This window comes from Botryllus schlosseri, chromosome 10, assembly GCF_051294905.1.
Source record: "Botryllus schlosseri isolate E-star chromosome 10, Bs_hap1, whole genome shotgun sequence".
Lineage (NCBI taxonomy): Eukaryota > Metazoa > Chordata > Ascidiacea > Stolidobranchia > Styelidae > Botryllus > Botryllus schlosseri.
The window spans coordinates 27,292,941-27,314,752 of NC_137245.1; the positions used below are offsets into that span (position 1 = coordinate 27,292,941).

The window sequence follows — 21,812 nt, forward strand, 5'->3', positions numbered from 1 at the left end:
GTCATGATATAGATGGCTTCTTTTGCATTGTCTATTGCCATTCTGTTGATGTGAGCTCTGGAGTTTTACTAGTAATGAAGCGAAACTGTCTCGTGATTTTCCGAATTTAAAAATCATACAAATTAGCTTATCAACTATTCTTAGGATTAACTCGAATCGGTCATATGTAATAATCTGCGATATGCAGTATGCACATTAAGTAAGGATCAATTACGTGACTGTTTACTATACTTGATACATATTCAACACCACCTCACCACCACCGACTATACCTGAAAGGGCATCTCATGAGCGATCGTACGTTGTCACCACACCGCCGCAACCTATACCTGAAAGACCACCTAATCGCCCCCGGTTTTCAGAAAATAGCACACCACCTCACCACCCCGCCCATAAGACACAACGCTATGTCACCAGCGATCATATATACTGCTGGCGACCGCTATCTTCTATGCTGCTCTCAGATGTTGATGTCGTTCATCAATCTAAGACTACTATTGTGAGAGAGTGTAATAATACTTTGTAACCGAGTATAACAGGGGTGGCCAACCTTTTTACCATTCACGGCCTCATTACGACTACTCATATAGCCTACGGCCGCATTTCAGGGCATAGTCGTAATGAACTAACTGGAAGCCAAATACCCATGTTAAGGTGTCTATTTCCGGTGAACTCCGGACTGATCTATTTGATCATATATAGCAGTGGTCGGAAACCTATGGCTCGCGAGCCAAATATGGCTCAAGATGGCTCTTCGACATATTTTCAATTTTGTACTTAATTTTCTCGATATGGCACAACTTGTTAGTAAATTTTCTTAACGGCTAGAATAATTATACTCTTGGCAGCATAAACATGTATTTGAGAGGTTAAGACAGTGGCGTATCCAAGGTTAAGGGATTGGGCCCCTTTACAAAATCATCAAATTTAAGTTGCTGTAGCGCCAGCGACTTATATCCCTCGCGAATTCGATGTACCCGACATCGCGCGCTGCGTAATCTTAGATGGCTCTACACTTCGGTTGATCAAAGAGAATAGCATGACATGAGGACGCATGACGATCTAGTTTTCAAATGCACATTGTCTTCCTGATCTACGCCGAGAAATGAACTGCCTTGGAGGTGACATTCCAATTACAAATCCAAATTACAAATTACAAATTACAATTGCGATTTGCCACCCACGTTCGTCATTGATAAGTAGCTTTCCACTATTGCCGTTGAAATGTAGGCGTGTAGTGCAACGTTTATGTTACCGCCGAATTGAGAAGTCGATCAATATTTAGATTTTTGGAATCAGTGCTACAGTTATATTAGATTAATATCAAATATTATAAATTATCAGCTATTTACGATGAATTGCGTTACCACAGGATGATTAGTAGCCTTCCAGTTTTTACAGAGAAAATATGGCGCCCACGATTAATCCCATGTGGAGAGTTGGAATTTGTACACACCATGACGTCACGAATTTTCAATTGTGACGTAACAATTGATTGACATGTATGGCTCTGTTGGAGGTAAAATGGAAAATATAGTGCTAACATGGCTCTTTAGATGAAAAAGGTTCCCGACCACTGATATATAGACTTATAATACTCACCGAAATCGCGAGTGGTCACTGGTCACAGTGGTCAGTGGTCATGTTATGGGATTGCTCACAGTCGCACGAAGCACGAAAACTTTTCAGATTGAGTAATGAATTGCGTCATTAATATTAGTAGTTTTACATTTTATCTATGTGATCATGCAGATTCACCGGTAGAGTTGATGGAGGGGGTGTTTTCGAAAATTTAGGGAAATTTATAAATTCCATCAGGATTTTCGGTATAGTGAGGAGCACACGATTCCGAGTTGGTATTTCTATATGGATCGCAACAGTTTCCTCTGCTGTTCGAATCTGTACTGTGGGGCTCTGATTGCAAAAGCGCTACTATATTAAAATCGAAAATGGAGTCGCGTGGAATCGCGCGCAGTGAGAAGAAAATTTCAAAATCAATTAAAATCTCTCAAGAAATCGGGAGTCCATTCGTAAATTCAAATTACATGTCGACGGCCGCCAGCACAGACTAATTTAATTACGTGTACACGGCCTCACATATTTCCTTTTGCTGCCGTACGGCCGCAGGTTGGCCACCCCTGCAGTATAATAATACTTTTGCTACCGTTGGTAAACATGCAAGCCGTTACTAAACGGCACTGACGTCAATAAGTGACGGGTCTTTGATCAATCATTGGCGTGAATGATGCGGAACATGTCAGAATCTTGATCGGCCCCAAGACAATGTCCATCAGCATGCGACGTTATGCGTACAAAATGTTATACGTTACTCGCAGCACAACTGCTTATTTGCTCCAGTCACAAATCTAAAGATCTACACAAACATCGCGTAGTAGTTGCCGTACAGCGAGAACACGCCACGCGAGCGTATGTGAAATACACATCAAGGCTTAAAATGAGATTGCTCTATGTATGTATATGAACGGATGAAATCCATGACCGAAATATACGTATGACACAATATCATTACTCGTAGATTTCGTAGAAAAATGTAAAATCATTTCGTTAAAACTCTACTCGAACTTTTGTTTGTAAACCTCTCTGAGGTAACTATCGCAATTGATCACAAGAATGATATAGTACTAAAATTCAAATTTGCTCGGTAATTACGGAATTAAACGCTAAAACACTGAAGAATTCGGTGGGACACAAAGCGCGAAGAAGCAGACTTATCGAGCACGGTATGATGTCTATGCAGCACGGATGGCAAATTGGTCTACCGGTAGGTAGGCCTACTATAAAGTTCCCACCATAGCGTAGTGTGTATATGAGGCCATATAGTTACTTTCTGGTGCGAAATTGTGCTTTCATGACGGTTCCAACAGGTGAAAACGTACTAAATACACCGATATTTTTCGAGTACGTGCAAGTGCACCACCTGCACATTGGAGAGATCCGAATGGAACCCTCTATTAAAGAATTGACGTATTTTGACTCGTTTTCATCCATGGGATTGGATGAGAAAGCAAATTCCGGGCCGAAAAGTGCAGTTTACATGTTTCGCCGCCTACATATAGAAAAACGTTCAGACCGCGGTGGTACAAACTTCTTCTGTTTCTTTACTACTACCTCCGTTCATGGTTATCCTTGTTTCGATCGTAGTTGTCGAATGTCGGGAGCGACTCGACCTGCGACCGTACTGGTAATTTGAGTGTCTCGAATCGGTGGCGATCCTGGCGGGACCGTCGGTGAAAACGGTATCTACCAGTGGAGTGCATGCGTCTTCGGTTGTCTGCGCGTCACTAACTCTGACAGTCGTTTTGTCGTCCCTTTTCGTAGGGGATTTGAAGCAGAACAAATACGGCATTTTCGAAGATGTGCTTTTCTTCCTCTGTGCTTGCACTACATGTGTTAGTTTCGATCTCCGGTCAAAGTTCGTCTCGCTGTCCGAATACGAGCGGTAGTTGTTGCGTTTATTGCCGTTTGCTCGACTCGAATTGAAGTTGTAGCTCTCGCGCCGCGTCGAGAAAGGTTTCGACGTCGACAGTTTTGAGTCGCATCGGCAACTTATACTCCCGTCGCTGTCAAAGGGGATTGAGCGTCTTCTCGTGAGATGCTTGAAGAACCGCTGCAGCTTCCTTCGGACGGTGTAGTCGCGTTTTTCGGTGTGCTCCATGCTGTACCTTTTCCAGTAAGCCCCATTTAATCGCGCGGCGAAGTGGGAGCAGTAGCCGCGTGACGTGAACCAAGCTAGGAGATCTCTTCGGAACGACCTGAACCAGAAAACACAATCGAACTCCAAGCACCTTGCAAATATAGCCTATATATTCGCTCGATGAAGGTGCTGATGATATAACGAAATATGTATTTATTGTATATATACGTTTCAGTAGTACTCGAACAGATCTCGTATAATTATTCTACTTGTGGCTATGGCTATGGCATCATCTTTGTGAGTTAATAACAACGCCTAGGCCAGGTGGGTGTCTGATTTCGAAGATTACCACTCCAAGTCGTTTCGACACCTTCCTATTTATCTTCAATTGTGTCGCAGTCTTGTGGTGTATTAAGAGGGAGTGAGTGGCGAGATAGCGCAGTGGTATAATCCGCGGCTGCAACACCAATGGGTGCGGGTTCGAGTCCGACCGAGGTCGACTTCCGAATTCCGATACCTAAGTGTTGGAGATGTCTTACAGCGGTGTCTTACAAAAAGCCTAGAGGTGGGCCGTGCTATAAGTCGGCAGTTACGGAAAATAAGAAGCTGGTGTAAATGACCGTAGCAGATATTCTCTTTCGCCTGCACCATCGACATGCGTGGACGACGTAGGTGCGATAGGACTGTAAAGTCACATAGCCTGTACCGCCGTGTTTTCTCCTCCATGCTGGGCACCTAGCAGGATAGCTGCAGATACCAGTTTCGGAGTCTTTAGGACTCGGTGATGAAATTATTAGCAATAAATTTATTGGAATTGAATTGACATCGTTATGGCCTAACGGAATAAATATTTTGTCAAAAAGGGGTCCACTTACTTTGTCATGATGGCGTACAGGAAAGGGTTACAGCAGGAGTTGATCGGGAAGAAGATGACGAGCAAGATTTTTGAATGCGATATCGAGATGAGCGGGTGTCCGGCTGCGGCCGTCAACACGAAGAATGAGATCGGGAAGAAACACGCGAAGTTGGTGAAAACCAAGATCGCCATTCGTTTGGCAACCACCGTGTCCGCCGTAGCTGTGGTGCCGTGATATGCTCTGCAATGGGAAGAGATTTATTGCACATGACTTTAAAAATTGCAGTTGCAAGTAGAAGTAGCCTATAATCATAATGATTAAAAAACCTGTCAACTGCCAAGTGGAAGTAGAACTTGAAATGTCTTACTAAAGTTAGTAGTTTCGAATAATTTTCAAGTAGAGGTGTAGGAAGTAATGCAATTATAGACTAAACCTACTTAGTACTTTTAGTACTTTGATCTACTGTTCAAAATTCACCGATTAGTGGCTCATCGTTATCTGTGCAACTGAAGCCAGCCGATTACTGACGGTTAATCGGCGATTACGGATTGATCGACATCTGTACAATCCACCCAGCTCACCCAGTTTTCGTGCTTGTCACAGAACCTTTTCTCTTTCTGTTTTCCATGATTCCCACGCTTCTAACGCTGGCGTACATCCACATGTAGCAAACCAGGTCCACGAAGAAGGACCCGATTGCAATGAACAGTAAGAAAGCGACGTATATGATACCTGCATGGGAAAACATCTTAAAGCATAGTTCTCTTAGTTCGGTGCATTAGGGACGCATTAATATTCAATATTGTCAAGGCCACCGAGAGTTTAGTACTGGGAACAGTGACTGGATAATGGACATTTCGTGGACAGAATACAATACAAGCATTTGATTGCTCAACGCCAAAAGAGGAATTCAAGAATAAAGATTATCTGAAAACAACTGTCGTATTTTCGATCCAATTACCAATGTCAGGGATCTTCCTCTTCATATATCCATCACCTCTTACGTCTGCGACGCAGTGTGGAGTATGTGTTACTGGTTTATTTCTGGTGCCTTTTTTGTATTTGCGTCTCGCACTCGCTGCAGATTACTAACATATACGTGATCTACGAATAGAAGTGAAACTTGCGACTGAACGGTTAGGCACCCTGAGAAGTCCTAGCAATTTTGGTAGCTTCGTAAACTGCTGGGCTAGGCTGGTATAGCTATAGCGCGAAATGTATGAGCGGCCATAAACGAAAGCTACTGTCGCACTCGTTCCGAAACTTTGGTCAGGGCATTGCAACTACTCCGCAACTACCCCACAATTTTCCTCAAAAGCCATAATTGAGCATTGTTTTGAACGTTAGCAGCATTGCAATACAATGACCATAACAATGGTCGATTATGGCGCTCCAATTGTTCACAATAATGACGATTTCTAGTGGCACTGCTCGGCCGACCGTGCAGACACGTGCTGCTTACCGATCGGTAGGTGGCAGAGATGAGCATGGATTAGGATTAGGTTTTGAAAAAACAGGATTTGTGAAATTTTGTCGGATTTGGATTGGATTTGGATTAAACATTTTTTTCAGAACGGATTAGCATTAGGATTGGATTTACCTATTTTCTGGGAGATTGAAATGTCATCATCATCATCATCATCATTGGTTTATTAGCTATTTTATCAGTTCAATACACCACAAAAAATGCGATACAATGAAAAGACAGGAAGATGTCGAAGCGACAAGGAGCAGTCTATGGAATCTGACACCCACCTTGGCCTAGGCGATGTAAAGAGGAGGCATGCACATGAAAGTAAAGAAGATAGTATAGAAAAAAGAAAGCGACAATAAATAGGGCGGCATGTCATGGGAAGCGAGATCGATAGGTCAATCGTGGTCCGGTAATCTTGAGGATGGACTGTATTTATTTAGTAGTAATTGCTTGTATTTCGACTTGAATGTGGACATGCTCGTCGACTGTCGGATGGCCGGCGGGATACTGTTCCACACATCAGGTCGTGTGGCGAATGGCGATAAATTTTATTCAGATCAGTTATTAATGTAATTATGGTCACTAAGTTATCTTGAATCAAGTGAATCGTTGGTTGTGAAAGAAAATTTTCGAATCCCTCCATTGCATAAATTAGTATTTTTTCTGAATTTCCAATTGGAATCGAATTAGGATTGGACATGGACTTGAATATGAAAAAGTTATGGATTAGGATTTGGATTTGGATTTGAAGGTTCGGATTTGGATTGGATTAGGACATATAAATTTCAAATCCGCTCATCTCTGGTAGGTGAGTTATCTATAGTCACGCCCTCTGCCTCCACTCTTATATTCTTGTCGTCAGAGCTTTGAGCAAATGGACATTGGACATCGACGTGAGTTTGATAAACAGAACGTGATAAACATAGTGGGTTCATTACAACAGTAACATTGACCAGGGGATATCATAAAGTCAGCTCATCTGTCGAAAACAACTCCAAGTAAGTTCTTCATTGAGTGATTGCGATGGAGTAATTGAGAGCCAATTAACGATGTTTATCGGCTCATCTTGAAACTCGCAACAGATTTGGTAACATTCAAGGCAACGTCTATTCTCCAGGGAATCAACTCTGTAATTTTCAATGTTTTAACAGTCTAGTCACCGTCAACAGTGAGATTCACTGATTGCCGAGTGGTGAATGACATACAGTGGTTCATTAGGGTTTTCTCGCGCGTTCTAAGCTGTTGTCCGATAGAAAATAATTAGAAATGTGTCGCATCGCTACGATGAGTGTTGACTGTTCGTAGAAACACGAGACAAGTTGCACTGTTTACGACATGACCGCCTGGAAGGCGTGATATTGGCGATAAAGGTCAATCAATTACCGATTAAAATGCAAATCATGTTTGATTTGGCCAAACAATTCAATAAATACATTATATTTTGTTCAGTTCAGTGTGGTATTATTAATATTTATAATTTCAAAACGCCACACCACAAGATTGCGTTGCGATACAATGAAAATATATATGAAGGAGTCGAAACGATTTTGAGTATAGTCTTCAAAGGGTGTATCTATCTATGTTGTCAGTGTCACCAATGTCCCCAGGAACCACTTCATTATTTTGCTAACCCTTACAATATCTACCTATTTTTCCAGATAGCTTGAAATCAGTCTGTTCTCTCGTACCATAATAACTTCATTACATGATGTTGCTTCGTGACCTGTCTGCTATGTCAAAAGATATTGAAATCGCCCAAACGCAACGCACTAAACTAAAAGACGCACACGATTTCAAATTGGTATTTCATCACAGGGAATTAAATTTTCCCTGCAGGTAGAGATTTGTCTTGTGGGGTTCCGATTGCCAGGATAGGAGCATTCGGCGCCAGCCATTAAGGCGCCTATGGACAATTAATCATATAGGCCTATGAAGTGGCGTGGAGCATATGCTGCCGCCCGTGACTTTGGTTGAAAATGCCACCCAAATTTTGAAATACTTTCAATCTTTTCAATTATATTTACTGGAAATCTTGTTGTGTTGACTAAAAATATAAAGATCATCACTTCGCCTCAACTCCCGCATTACCCACCTTGACTAAAAAAAGGTCACAACCTCACATTTCACAGCCCCCTAGCAGCCCCTAGCTCTCAAATTAAATAAAGTTGAGCATATTCAAAAGCTACTGTTACACTGATTCCGAAAATGTATATTAAAATCTGATTTGGACAATGGAACCTCCTCAAAATACACCCCAAAGTCAGAAAATCGGCATTGTTCTGAACAATTACAACCACACAGGGATCATTGTTATTGTCATCGTTCTGCGTCGCTGCGATTGTTTAGGACAATGACGATTTTCAGACTTTGAAGGCTGCTTCGGGTTGGTACATTGTCTTGTTAAAATGTTGTTGAATATTTTCGGAATCTGCACGACAGTAGGTTTCAAATAAGATCAACTTTATTCAATTTGAGCGCTCGGGTCGTCAGCCATGGCATTAGCAATTATGTTGCTTCCAGATTGCTGAGCACTGTTCAAGCAAGCGTGACGACAAGCGTATCTATCCGTAGGTTTCTAGGTTAGTTATCTATAGTGAAATTTTATCTGGTAAGAGTCGAAATAGCTGACTATATTTCTGCCAATTGAGTAGAATAATTGGAGACATCATAGACAATAGAAAAATAGATGCACCACATTCCAATCTTCTCAGAACTACACCTTGGCCAAGAACTAAATGATGAATTTGTATAAGAAGCATGTATTGTACAGTAGGATTGTTCACAAATAATTTGTTTCTTCAAATTTACTTGCTATTCCGTAACACTGTTGGGTTGCATACCAACTCATTTATGAACAAACCCTGATCTACAGTACACCTAATTTCAAGTAACAGAAGATCACGCACCAAGCGAGTCAGATGAAGTGGCGGGTAATTTCAAATACGTGTCCGTCTTACCTGCGTTATCGCTGACGTCAAACGGCAGGCAGATGCTCGTTCGCTCGTAGCTGTTGATGCCTTTGAGCGGCAGGGAGGCTAAGACGAGAGCCAACACCCATCCGATCAGCATCAGTACTCGGGCGCAGCTAATCTTCATTCGCTTGTCGAGCTGAATGGCGAACCGGATTGCGTACCTGCAGCAAAAATATAATATAGCGAATACTGTCGCTGTGAAGTTGACCAACTTTTTATGCCGCATAACTCATGGTTATCATCTCGGTCTATCTGTTCGTATAGCACTGTTATTTGTATAGAAATAGATAATGTTTGTTTAAACTTATTGTCGGAATATATGGCAATATTCGATTCGGTCAAGTATGTAATCATGTTTCTGTTCACATTTATTTCACCGCATTATGTGCGACGAGTGTATCATGCTAGTTTTACCTTCGCACGCCCACGAATTTGCATTTAAAGAATACACGCACGTAACCCGGCGATGATCTCCCTATTTATTCGTTGTATCGCAAACGTGTTGTGTTTTGAAATGATCAAATTCGTAATGATTAACTGAAGTGAACCGACCAGATTTGCTTCGCAGGCCTACTGCTTCGACTGGCAGTAAAACATCTGTAGTTGCGCGTAGGCTTAGAGCATGTCAACAATATTACACGCCACTATACATTAGTGTGCTTCCCAATAAATAAACAGACAATGCTAAAAATATTATATCGACGGAAGATAGGCATAGTATAGATAAAACGCCTAGAGCGGAGATTTAGCGCGTGTTTGTTGTGATTTCGCTCGTGGTCAAGTCTAGTAAAACTAAGTCTATGAAGGCCAAGAATTCAAATCGTAATGTGAGCATGAGCACTGAGCAGTATCGTCCTTCAGCTCGCTATTATGAAACGCAACTAGGGCTGATCACAATGATCTTATAGTTTCGAATTACAGTTACCATGGAAGGCTATAAATCTCGGTTTGTTGAATCGCAGCATACAAAACATTTGTACCAAGCTACGGAAAATTAGAATGACATTTACGTGAAGTCGTGATTTACCCACAACATTGTCTCAGGGTACATCGAAATAGGTATGGTCAAAAAAATACCGAATCATCGTCAATGTGATGTAAATCTTGCATTGTATTTTTGTGGTCACGTAGTAGGTACTGGTACATATTTGAAATCCCACGTCACCCATACTATTGTAACGTTTAAAGGAGTGATGAGCGTTCGATTCAGAAACGAATCAGTCGATTTCAACAACTACCAAATTGTCAGCTTTTCCAGATAAGATTAGAATTGGAATTATTAGCTGCACAGGTTTTTCCAAATTAGATAAAAATTAGAATTATAGTGACACAATTTATTTCAAATTAAATTAGAATTAGAAATACGGAACTTGCAATTAAAATAGAACAGACATTAAGTCCAGTTCGTCTCAAATATTAGTTCGTCCTTATAAGCATCACAATGGAGAATGTCTGAGCTATGGTTGCACATTTTTTTAAGCCACGGAGAACGCCTAATTGTCCTCTTTTTGGGGAATTTGCCCTCATTTTCTAGAAAAAGTATTAAAATTCGATCAAAACTCGACCCCGACGCAGCGAACGTCAGAGTTTCGTGAAAAAAAATCGGGCAAAACGGAGCACGAGTCGCAGTGATGACCTTTTTTAGTCAACTCTACACATTGTTGTAATAAAGCGGGTACTTCGGGAGTCGAGCCGGTGTTGTTACTTTCGAAATATTTTATAAGTGTCCTCTTTTACGGAGTAAGGTAACCTTTAGAATTATTTGTCCAAGTACGGAATCAGCCAGGCACTCAATTTCGCCCAGTCCTATATTCGCAAAGCGCAATCACGTTACGCATGAACTGACAGGAAATTTTCAATTACCATCGTTCGAAGGAGATCACGCTCAAGGTGTAGACGGACAGTTGCGAGGAAAAGATCGCCAGAAACCCGCAGATTTTGCATCCGGTCCCCTTCTGCCACTCGACGCCAAACTTGTAATACTCCCCGCTGCTTCTAGCGTCCATCGCCGAGATGATAAACAGATATAAACCCATGCACATGTCCGCAATAGCCAGGTTCAGTACGAGGAATTTCTGCACCGACAGGTGATTGTGATTCCTCGAACACGATTTGTCGAAAGTCACCACCGACAGGACCAGTATCACGAAAAAATTGCCGAATATAGCCAGAGTCGACACGATCCACGATATCACGGGTAAGAAATTGGATCCAAGAACGTTTTCGCAAGGGTTGAAGGCGTCCGGCGCGGGGGTGCATTCGACTGGGGCCACGTATATGTCTTGGACTATGTTGCCGTTTCTGTCGCGGTAGCAAAGCGGTTTCACGGATACGATGCCGCTGTCGGTCAAACTGTAAAATATGTACGACTTCAGTCGAACAGCTTTGGGGGTTCTTGAAACGCTCAAAACTGGAAATGCGGATAAAGATCGGAAATCACGATTCCTAAAAATTGAATAGTAGGAACGGCGGAAAAGATGAAAAATCCCGGTTTCAAAAACCTGAAATAGTGAAAAGGGTAGGAATTGTGAAAAATGTACCTACTACTACTTTTTAAAACTTGTAACTTGAGTACTCTCAGATCTTCTTTTTCTACGGAAGCTTCGTTGACACGTCTACGAAATTTCTACTTCCATTTCGACTGGTTGCGGAGGATTACCCCTGACGACGGTCAGCCGAAAATATTCGGGTTCATCTCATTACGAATTTATTCAATTGTATATTGATGTTCTGTACCTCCAAGAAGCTATTCTACCATTAAGTGAGTAAAAATATTCCACTTTAATTCTATTACAACTTGAGTAGCAACAATCCCTACTTTGCCCAACGTAACAACGAAGGAATCTGTTCGAACGGTATTCCTTTGAAGGCGCGAAATCTCCATAGATCAGAGTTGGGCACCTATAGAACATTTTCTGCTTCAAATTAGATTAGCATTAATGAATTCGCAAACTTGGAAATCAAATTTAATTCCGAAATACAACTACAATAACGTTCATTTCGTATGAAATCATTCTCAATCATGACACAGAAATGTATCTATACCAACTTGGTTCGTTTCGCACTATACAGCAGTTCTCCTGTAGCTCTTTCAGGAAAACCAGAAATTCGATTAAATTTGAAATGAGAGCGTAGAAACATCTCACAAATGAGATTAGAATTCGATCACTATCATTCCTCACTAATTGTCTAATTATACCGCTAGAATTTTCAAGCTGTCCAAGTCTGGCATAGATCTTGACATAAAAAAAACAGAAAGCAATCTACTCACATAGGCTCTATCCATGTTCCATCAGCAGACGCTGAAGTTTCTATCTCGTCGTCACTGGAGCTACCATCGAGAGACTGCCGCCATTTTCCGCCCGGCCATCCAATAGTGTCTAAATCGTCGTCGAACTTCGCATCGTATTCGTCTACCAGTTCCGAATCGAACAAGTTCGGATGAACGAAGTCGGGTTTCGTGCCGTTGAAATCGCTCAAATCTAGCGGCGGGACCGCTGACTGGAAATAGAAGAACATATGTGTCTGTGACGCGACATAAATATTTAATGTGTCATGAAAACTATATGCTGCCGGGTATTGACTATAGACTAGAGCGCGGCTGATACCAGATTTTTGAGCTGACACCGATAAAACCGATAACTATAGCACATTCACCGATAACACTGTATATTCAGCCGATATTTAAAGATATATGGCATCTAGCTTAAGGCACATTCTCAAAACATCAGAGTATTTACGTGAACAGCTTTGTAGCCATTGCTCCGCGGGGCATGACAATCAACGTCTGAATACTTGTAAGCAGTAACAAGGTACTTTTTCAGGTTACTCAAGTAGGTTTTGCCTGCGCACCAATTGCTGAAGGGGTTACGATTTTAGGCTATTTCTAATCAACGGATTTTAGTATTTTAGGCAAAACTGTAGTCCTAGAACATCTATTTTTCTAATTACATGGAAATCACCACTTCTAGTTGTACTTGAGTAAAAATTCACGACATTAAGCTATAAGAAATAGATCAACATTCGTAGATTGTAACTCTCTGACGCTCCACTACTGTCTTATGTCGCCACTAAAATTACCGACATTGTTTTACCTGACATGGCCGACAGCGGAACTTCTTTCAAAGTGAGATATAGACCCGATAACATATTGTCGAACCGATACACAATAATCGGTCGCGTTCTAGAGTTGACATTCAGGCTTTTGTGGGTGGGAAAGGGGTTGGACTAAAATCCTCGAAAAATTACGGATGAAGCTGCGATTTTTGAGTCTAAAAGTCGCGTTCTGCGTAATCGTTATATAACTTGAAGATAAAACGTTACTTCGAGCGCGTGGCACGCAATAGCTGATATGTTACCTGGCTGTAGTCTGAGTCTTCGTAGCTCGCGTAATGTGGAAGGCTTCCGTTTGACTTTGCCCCATCAAGCTGTAATATTATACTACAGCGTCACAAATGGTCGAAATCTTGTAGCTGAGGGATTCGATTCTGCATCGAGCAGCAGGCTTCAAGTCGAGCATTCGTGTATTGCTCATTATCACGTCACGTGTTTTTGGGAAAACCGTGTCAGACCAAATTCAATCACCTTGGCCAGTACATCGGAAGTCTCCAACGAAAGTCAAGTGTTTTTTTAATATTAGGAGTCTTACGACACTGTCAAGACGATTTATGATAATAGCTAACTGGAACCATCATAAAATCCCTGCGTCAGGATAATTATGCCAAGTATGTCAACCATAAAACCATGATATCCCAAGGATCAATACTAGCGGTCCATTAGTGTCAAAGTTATACAGACGGAACTCTGATAACATCGTGTGTACTACGAGTGCCTGTCAGCAGCCTGCATCAAATGAAGCCAGATGATTTGTTTTCGGGTCATCGCTCGTCACCGTTTTCTCGAATTAAAGTTTCCAATATAGTCACGCGTGTCATGACCATGGTCCCTAGTTTAATGCGGAGTAGATTAACTAGAAAACTTTCAATTTTCTCCCAATTGTTGGTCCCAATTGTGGGTCGAGTCCGACCGAGGTCGGCTCCAGAATTCCTGCCTAAGTGTTGGAGGTTTATCTTGGCTCCTCCTCATCATATCATCCGCCAAAAGCAGGGGTCACCAACACGCGACCCGCGAGGTCCTATTTTGCGACCCGCGGCCTGATTTTGTAATTTCGGATGAACGCTTGGTAAAGCGTTTTGAAATGCTGAAATTGATTTCAGTTGAAACAAATTGTTGTTGCTTTTCGAAATAAGCTATTCTCCTGTGCCAAATATCACTATTCATCACTAGCTGATACGGCTTCGGCGATGGTAATATCATTCCATGGAGGAAGAATTTGCCGATATGAATGAGCATATTGCCTTGACGTGCAATGGCCCACCACTGCCAAGACCGATATGCTTAGAAAACGACTTCCAGCTCCCCAAAAGACTAAGCTTTACGAGAAGTTAGTTTTCCAGCAAGTACCATGTCTAGCTAACCCAAATATCGATTCTTTAGTCCAGGGGTGGCCAATCTGCGGCCGTAGACGGAAAATCATGCGGCCGTCGACACTTATTTTCATTAGATGTGTGGACGGCCGTCAAAGTGTAAATTTAATTTACGAATTGACTCTCTAATTAATGAGAGGTTTGAACTATTCTTGAAATTTTCTTCTCGCTAGGCGCGGTTCAATGCGAGTTGATTTTCGATCTGAATATAGTAGTGTCCTTTGTAATCTGATCCCCACAGTACAGATGCGAACAGCAGAGGAAATTGATGCGCCCCATAAAGAAATATCAATTTGTAATCGAGTTCTCCTCATCACGAATGAAATTTGTTTCTGGTACGCCTACATTTGAGTGAATCCAATATATTTCCATTATACTGACAATTCTGATGGTATATGTCAATAGATAACAGCATGCAACAAAGGGGACTAATAACAATTGACCCCCGTAAAGATGCAGCATAGCATTAATAGCTTCCCTACATTTTCGAAGACACCCCCTGCATCAACTCTACCGGTGAGTTTGATCATATGGGCTGACAAAGAATAGATATTTGATTGTAATATGTGAAACTATACTTGTATTAATGACGGAATTCGCTCAAGAACATGAAAAAAATTTCGCGCTCGGCGCGACTAGACAACGAATGCCTGTGCTTATTCATAACATTACTACTCACGATTTCGGTGCGCATAGTAAGCCGATATCAATAAATAGATTAGTCCGGCAATGGACGGGACATGGACAGTTTAACGTGAACATTTCGCCTCCAGTTAGTTCATTACGACTATGCACCAGAATGAGGCGGTAGCCAACATAAGTAATCAAAATGCGGCAGTGAAAAGCAAAAGGTTGGCCACATCTGCTTTAGTTGCTGAAGAGTGCTGTCAGGTATCGTGCGCAGCTCATAGTTCAAAATAGAATGAAAGTGATGATGATTTTTTGGTTGTAGGCTATTTGTATTTCTTCAATAAAATATTACTTCTTTTGCGGTAACTATTGCCCGTCGCCCATGTTAGAGAGAACAGCGTTGTTAAACTATGCGTTTCCAATTTTATCTCGACATTGAAGTCATGCGGCCCACGGCTTCTAATAATTTTGAAAAGTGGCCCACGACCCGTTTTGAGTTAGCGACCCCTGGCGTAAAGTGTGTTACAAAAGCCTAGAACATTCGAATCATCAATAACATTAGAATTAAAATTAATAGCTGCGCAGTTATTTCTTCAACTTATTGACTAGAATTAGGATTATAGCTATACAGTTTTTATAAAATTGGATTAGAATTAGAGGTACTGAATTCACAAAAATTTGTAAATTGAATTAAATTTAGTTCCTATCAAATTCGCATTTCCATTCGCTTCGCTCGATTCGCACTATTCAGTTCTCCTGTAGCATTTTCAGGAAACCTAAAACTAGATCAGAATGGAATTAAATTACCGCCATTTCGCTCTAATTTGTCTAATTAAACAACTAGAACTATCTATTTTCACGAGTCTGGTTTCATGTGCGGTCGGTAATCTATATATACGAGCAATCCGAGGTATATCGTTTTGTGATTGATTCATTTCGGTATAATTCCTAGTTCAGTGGCGACGGCCATCTTAATCTACATTCAAACATTTCAAATACATTGCAATGAAGTTGGCGTGGTTTTGTTTCGGCGCTGAAAATCAACGCTTACGCCGATGCGTGTGTCTGAAGATACTCTTAAAGATAGCGTATACAGAAATTCAATATTTCATTGAATTGCAAACATGAAATATTGAAGCATGGAGAATTGAATGGAATGGAATATCATATATATTACTCAAATGCATGTGTGTTTATGCGTGCGCGTCCGGAATGCCATATTTACTACTATAAACTAGTGATTTTCAACCGGGGGAGGGGGGATTATTTCAATTTAGGGGCTCGTGAAGGTGCTGACCTCTTTCATATTATTTTATAGTAATCGGCTTCTCAAATAGGCCGTGATAGGTTCGCCAGAAGGGGCTGACTATTTTTTTAATAATCAGGTTGCCAAAGTTAGTGTCGGTTCGTGGAACATATTCAAATCGGAAATTGGATCACGAATAAAAAAAAAGCGCGGGAACCTGAGCGAAATCACCAGCTATTGCAAGATCGTATTTTAAGCGTTTGTCGTGAAAAAAACCAACAGGTGTGGTTGTAGACATTTTCTGATGTCGCATATTCCACCTTTCAGAGGTACAAATAGAAATTGATCGCTGTCATTGTCTTCACGGTGACGACTTTCCATTCAGTATCATAATATATTACAAATTCCTGGTGTCAGTAGGCGTGCAGTTAATGGCCTTTGCAATCCATAAACATGTCAAACATGACTCTTGGTAACAATTCAGTTGAATGCGTGATCAAAACAAGGCGAGACGTATATAATACAGATCGCAATCGCGGTGTTTCGTGTCGCGTAAACTCCTTCACAACTGCCGGGAAATGCCGAAAGACTGCGGAAACAGACGCCTTCGAAATTACTGAAATGTCAGCGCGAGAGAGTCGACAATACGCACTCTTCGTCACCCACATGCAAGATGGTCAGTATTGCTGGAGTTTTTATTTATTTATTTGTTTGTGCCTATAAAATTCCTGTCATATCAATTATAAGATTGCTGTCATTCCGTAACAACCAAAAGCCGCCCTGTCATTATATTGAATAGAAAACTACTGTAACATTCAGATGCCGGAGAGATTTACTGCCGGGTAATGTAAAAGCACCAGAATTGGTATTCCTATAGCTGGCTGGCTACTCGAGCGCTCAAGTTAAACATAGTTATTCGAAAGCTACCGTCGCCCTAATTCATAAAATGTACATTAATGTCTGATCAGGACAATGAAATCACCCCGAAATAGCCCTACGTCTGAAAATCGGCATTATTCTTAACAATGGCTACGACGCAAAGGTCATTGTTATGGTCATTGTGTTATGCCATTGCGAATCTGCGATCGATTAGAACAATGCCGATTTCCAAATTTTGAGGGCCATTCCAGGATGGTTCCATTGCCCGGATCTGATTTTAATGTATATTTTCGGAGTCAGCGCGACGGTAGTTTTCGAGTAAGACCAAGTTTATTACATTTCACCTCTCGGGTCATCATCTATATGCTTTTACATGCTTAGCATCAGCAGTAAAAGACTCTTAGCATCCAAGCGTGACGATTGGAGTTGCGCATCTATCCGCAGGTTAGGCTCACTGCAGCATTTCAGTAAGACATTCAGGAGCTATGAGGTACGGGGTGTAGTATAAACGAATTATTGGTACTCGATCGGAAAAAAAGTCCGAGAAACATTGGTGTATTGGAAAAGCATAGAGCAGTGGTTCTCAACCTTTTTGTCTTCGCGGACCCCTTTCGGAACGTCACGGACCCCGCGAACACCCACGAAGTTTTCCTTCAAATTTAGCTCAATCATTGTGCAATCGTCATCTCTGTCTTGTGCAAATGATTACTGTAGCCTGTAGGCATAGTGATAAGCAGTAACAAAATGACTTTTCTTGAAAATAAGATCATGCTATTCATGTAGAACTAGGGTTGACTTCTATTATTTCAAATTTCTGCAACTGCATTTCTTGAAATATACGCGGTCGTGTCTGGAAAATCCGCGCCTTCGATTTGATATGAACGAGTGCCGAAAATCCATTCCCACAAATATATGTGGTGGCGAATGTAATAATAGCACATAACGCTTCCGACGACGCATACGGGTATAATCGCAACAAATATGGCACCAAAATTGACAAACTATTTTTTTAATGAATATATAACGTCAAGTCTGGTCTTTCTATCTTGCATTCTAGCAGCTTATCTTGAAGTTATCATGGAAAAATGGTTATGTATATCACACGAGAAAAACGATTTTTGTAAACATTTCGAAGTCGCCGTGATCGACCTTACTCATCCAACTTTTTTTTCACAATTCCCAACAAAACATTTCTAAACATCAAAATGTTTGTATCAGTAGGCTATTGACAATTAAAATGAGTCTGCACAGTGTAGAATATTTCATCTCAGATGACCATTCTGTTAATGTGAGCTCAGGAGTTTTACTAGTAATGAAGTGAAACTGCCTCGTGATTTTCTGAATTTAAAACAAAATTAGGTTATCAATTATTTTGAGGCTTCGCGGACCCCCTGAAAATGCTTTGCGGACCCCCGGTTGAGAAACGCTGGCATAGAGAATACCCCGAGCGGTAAATTCCCGTGGTTCACGAGGATACAGAATTTCAACGCGATACATCTCCTCCTCGCCACCTCATCCGCGTCAGCGGTGTCTTACAAAAGCCTAGAGGTGGGCCGTGCTATAAGTCGGCAGTTACGGAAAATAAGAAGAATATCGGCCTGGTGTAAATGACCATAGTAGTCGACAAACACCATGAATACCCCCAAAAAAAACAAGCAAACAAACGCGATACATCCGAATGAATATGTTATTCGATTCTATATTGAACATCTGTACCTCCAAGTACACCCACATAATGAGCGGAAAGTGCTAAGTCAGACTCACCTTCGCATCCGTACCATTGCAGGGAAAAGTTTCCCGCTCTTCCGCGCCGTCCTTTGCTTCGAAATAGCTGTTAAATCCATACGCGGTCAAAGCGCAACAGTGGTAAGGATAATGAAGCTCCGCGCTTTTCAAAGCCGGTAGATCTTTGACTGAGAGTCGATACAAGTCCGGCGTTCGACGCAGGTCGAGCACCACGATATGTTCCAGGCCCGCTTTGGGTAGTTCCGATATCGGCGTGCCGCGTAGTGATCTGTGCGCAACGGATCAAATTTTGAGTTGTAAAATCTCGACAGGAACTCGAACAAATGCTTACAGCTGACGCAGTGATGTCATTCCGGAGAACGCCAAATCGCCGATAGCGCTCAGCTGGTAGTTGTCGTTTAACTCTCTGAAATAATATCAAGTCACTATACAGTATAACAAGAAAATATGACCAGTAACGAATTTCGCCCACATTTTCGGAGTGTTCAAGTATATTTTGTCTAGTTTACACTACTTACTCAAGGACATGTGATATTAGAATTCTTCCAGCTTTATACCGGAACGTATTTTAGGCGAAAATGCGTATACGTTTTGCGTGAAATGTTTGCATAGCTTTTACGATGAAGTTTTCATAAAAATCGCGCGAAATAGTCCCTATGTCACTGCAACTATCTATATATTCGACGATCGCACCTCTACCGCAGTGACATTACTCGAATGGTTATGTTTTTTTACTATACTTTCATTTCTACTTGAACAGATTATAGGTATAAATTATTACATTTTACGATTTTGATTTTTTTAAATAGAAAATGGTTTTAGCATATAAGTTTGCATCGCCTTTATGATGAGGTTGTCACAAAAAAACATGCGAAATAACACCTATATCACTGCAGCTGTATGTATATTCCAAGACCGTACCCTTTTACAGTTAGTAGTTTTAGGGCGGAGCATCGATCGGAGCCGAATTGAATATCCGGCCCGGTTTTGTCATTTTTTGCCGGAGACGGATCAGTACTTTTTCTGATACGGCCGGAGTCGGATCGGAGTCGGATCAGTACTTTTTACGAAAAATATGACAGCTTTACCCTCTTCCACTATCTAATTAATATTGAAGTGAAATGTTCATGGAAATAACCATATGCTAATTCCAAGTTGGCATAATTACTTTAGATAAGGGCTGGGTTTGACCTTTGACTTTTTAATTTCCTGTTTGCATTGTTTGATTCAATATTCAATACCACCATGTAAGTGATAATTATTATCGGAGTTTTTTTGGACCGGATCACGGTCATTTCTAGAATCTTGAGTCGGACCAGAGCTTCAAAAAGCAGTATCGGAGTAGGACCAGAGAATTTGTCGATCCGCTCCGCACTACAAGATACATAGCTTGCAATGCCGACAGTAGTCACCTCCGGTTAAGTGGTAAAAGTACACGACCCTCCCACCGAATCTGCCTTTTCAAACTAACGACTTTAGTACTTGTGAGACCTTTCATTTTGATATTCCCGTTGTTCAGACATGTCTTAAATAGGTATAGACTCCTATTTATAATTGAGTAGAGATTTATGGAGTTACTTCTACCCTGACCACTTCTGCAGATAACAAGATAACACATTATCAATGTTACGTGACAGTTCACATCGTTTCTCTGGGCCAAAGTGCGAAATCAATTAAGCCTATCACCGAAATCTCGCCGAAATTCGATGTCACGCGTGCTACCTGGTAATTACGAATCGACTTTGGCTTAATTTGATATTTAACTGAATAATGGCACAGTGTCTCGTTCCTCAATTCGATGCGCTAGGATAAAACATTGTATATTTTTGTCGTTGGTGTTTTGCGGCGCATACACCGACTCATGATACACACACACACACACACACAATCAGTGCATACTGCATAAGTATACCATGAGTGCGTGATGTGCGTATGCCGCTGGATAAGGAAGATGCAGAAATAGCCTTGTACGGCTTTCTAAGTCCTCGGCAGACTCACAGTTTAGCGATGGCAGATCCATTGAAGGCGTAATCCTCGATCGTTGTCAAGTGTCGGTTCCACGAGACGTAACTGCAACAGAGAAACGACAAATTATGAGCGTGAAACATCACCTGGTGGATTATTTTCTACGGATGTACTAAGCTTGTGGTATAGTGCCTGGATCAGTATTAGTTTATTAAGAATTTCATCATTTCAAAAGGCCACAAGATTGAGAAACTATGAAAAGATAGGCAGGTGTCGAAACGACTTGGAGTAGTCTTTGAAATCAGACACTCGCCGGGCCTAGGCGATGTAAAGAGGAGGCGTGAACACTGAATGAAGAGTAGAAGATAATACAAAGAGACAAGCGACAAAATGAAGTCGAACGCGGGATCGACATGTCAGGTCGTGGTCTGGTAAACTAGAGGGCTGACTAGTATTCAGTTTTTAGTGTGTGCGCATTATCCTTGAAAATCAACTAGACTTTATTCTTATTAGAATGGACCTTTTGGTACAGGCGTATTTGTAGAGTTGAGCTATGATTGTAGGCGCGCCACGATCTTAGTGCCACAGAAAGCGATACAGACGCATATATACACAGGGATCAAAGTAATCAGCGTTGCTACTCAAGTAGAAGTAATGCCGTAAATTCCTGCTCAACTACAAGTACAAGTAGCGGAAACTACTTCAAGTGTAAGTATAAAATGAAAGGTGTGTAAAGCACTCAAGTGGCCATAGTTTAAATAGTCTATTTGGTCGATACGTCGCATACTTTTAGCAATTGATCGGAGGCGGATACTTACGAAATTACAAGCTGTATCTTCGCTGCTTACGCAAAATGGGTAATGACGCTACAAATAGGTACAATCCTCGAAAAGGTATTCAGT

The 21,812-nt window shown here is 41.3% G+C and overlaps 1 protein-coding gene across 2 annotated transcripts in view; it reads right to left on the minus strand.

The window, feature by feature from the left end:
* Positions 1-495: 495 nt before the first annotated feature.
* LOC145448249 (lutropin-choriogonadotropic hormone receptor-like) overlaps positions 496-21,812 on the minus strand; it is a 32,695-nt gene continuing 11,378 nt past the window's right edge. For both annotated transcript variants that reach the window (XM_080326611.1, XM_080326612.1), the window contains exons 9-18: positions 20,944-21,015; positions 19,277-19,351; positions 18,964-19,213; positions 13,317-13,385; positions 12,230-12,459; positions 10,822-11,310; positions 8,944-9,119; positions 5,094-5,244; positions 4,531-4,752; positions 496-3,773 (exon numbers count right to left, since the gene is read on the minus strand). In XM_080326611.1, the coding sequence (XP_080182737.1) occupies positions 3,086-3,773; positions 4,531-4,752; positions 5,094-5,244; positions 8,944-9,119; positions 10,822-11,310; positions 12,230-12,459; positions 13,317-13,385; positions 18,964-19,213; positions 19,277-19,351; positions 20,944-21,015 (2,422 nt within the window). In that variant the 3' untranslated portion in view covers positions 496-3,085. The remainder of the gene's footprint in view (positions 3,774-4,530; positions 4,753-5,093; positions 5,245-8,943; positions 9,120-10,821; positions 11,311-12,229; positions 12,460-13,316; positions 13,386-18,963; positions 19,214-19,276; positions 19,352-20,943; positions 21,016-21,812) is intronic.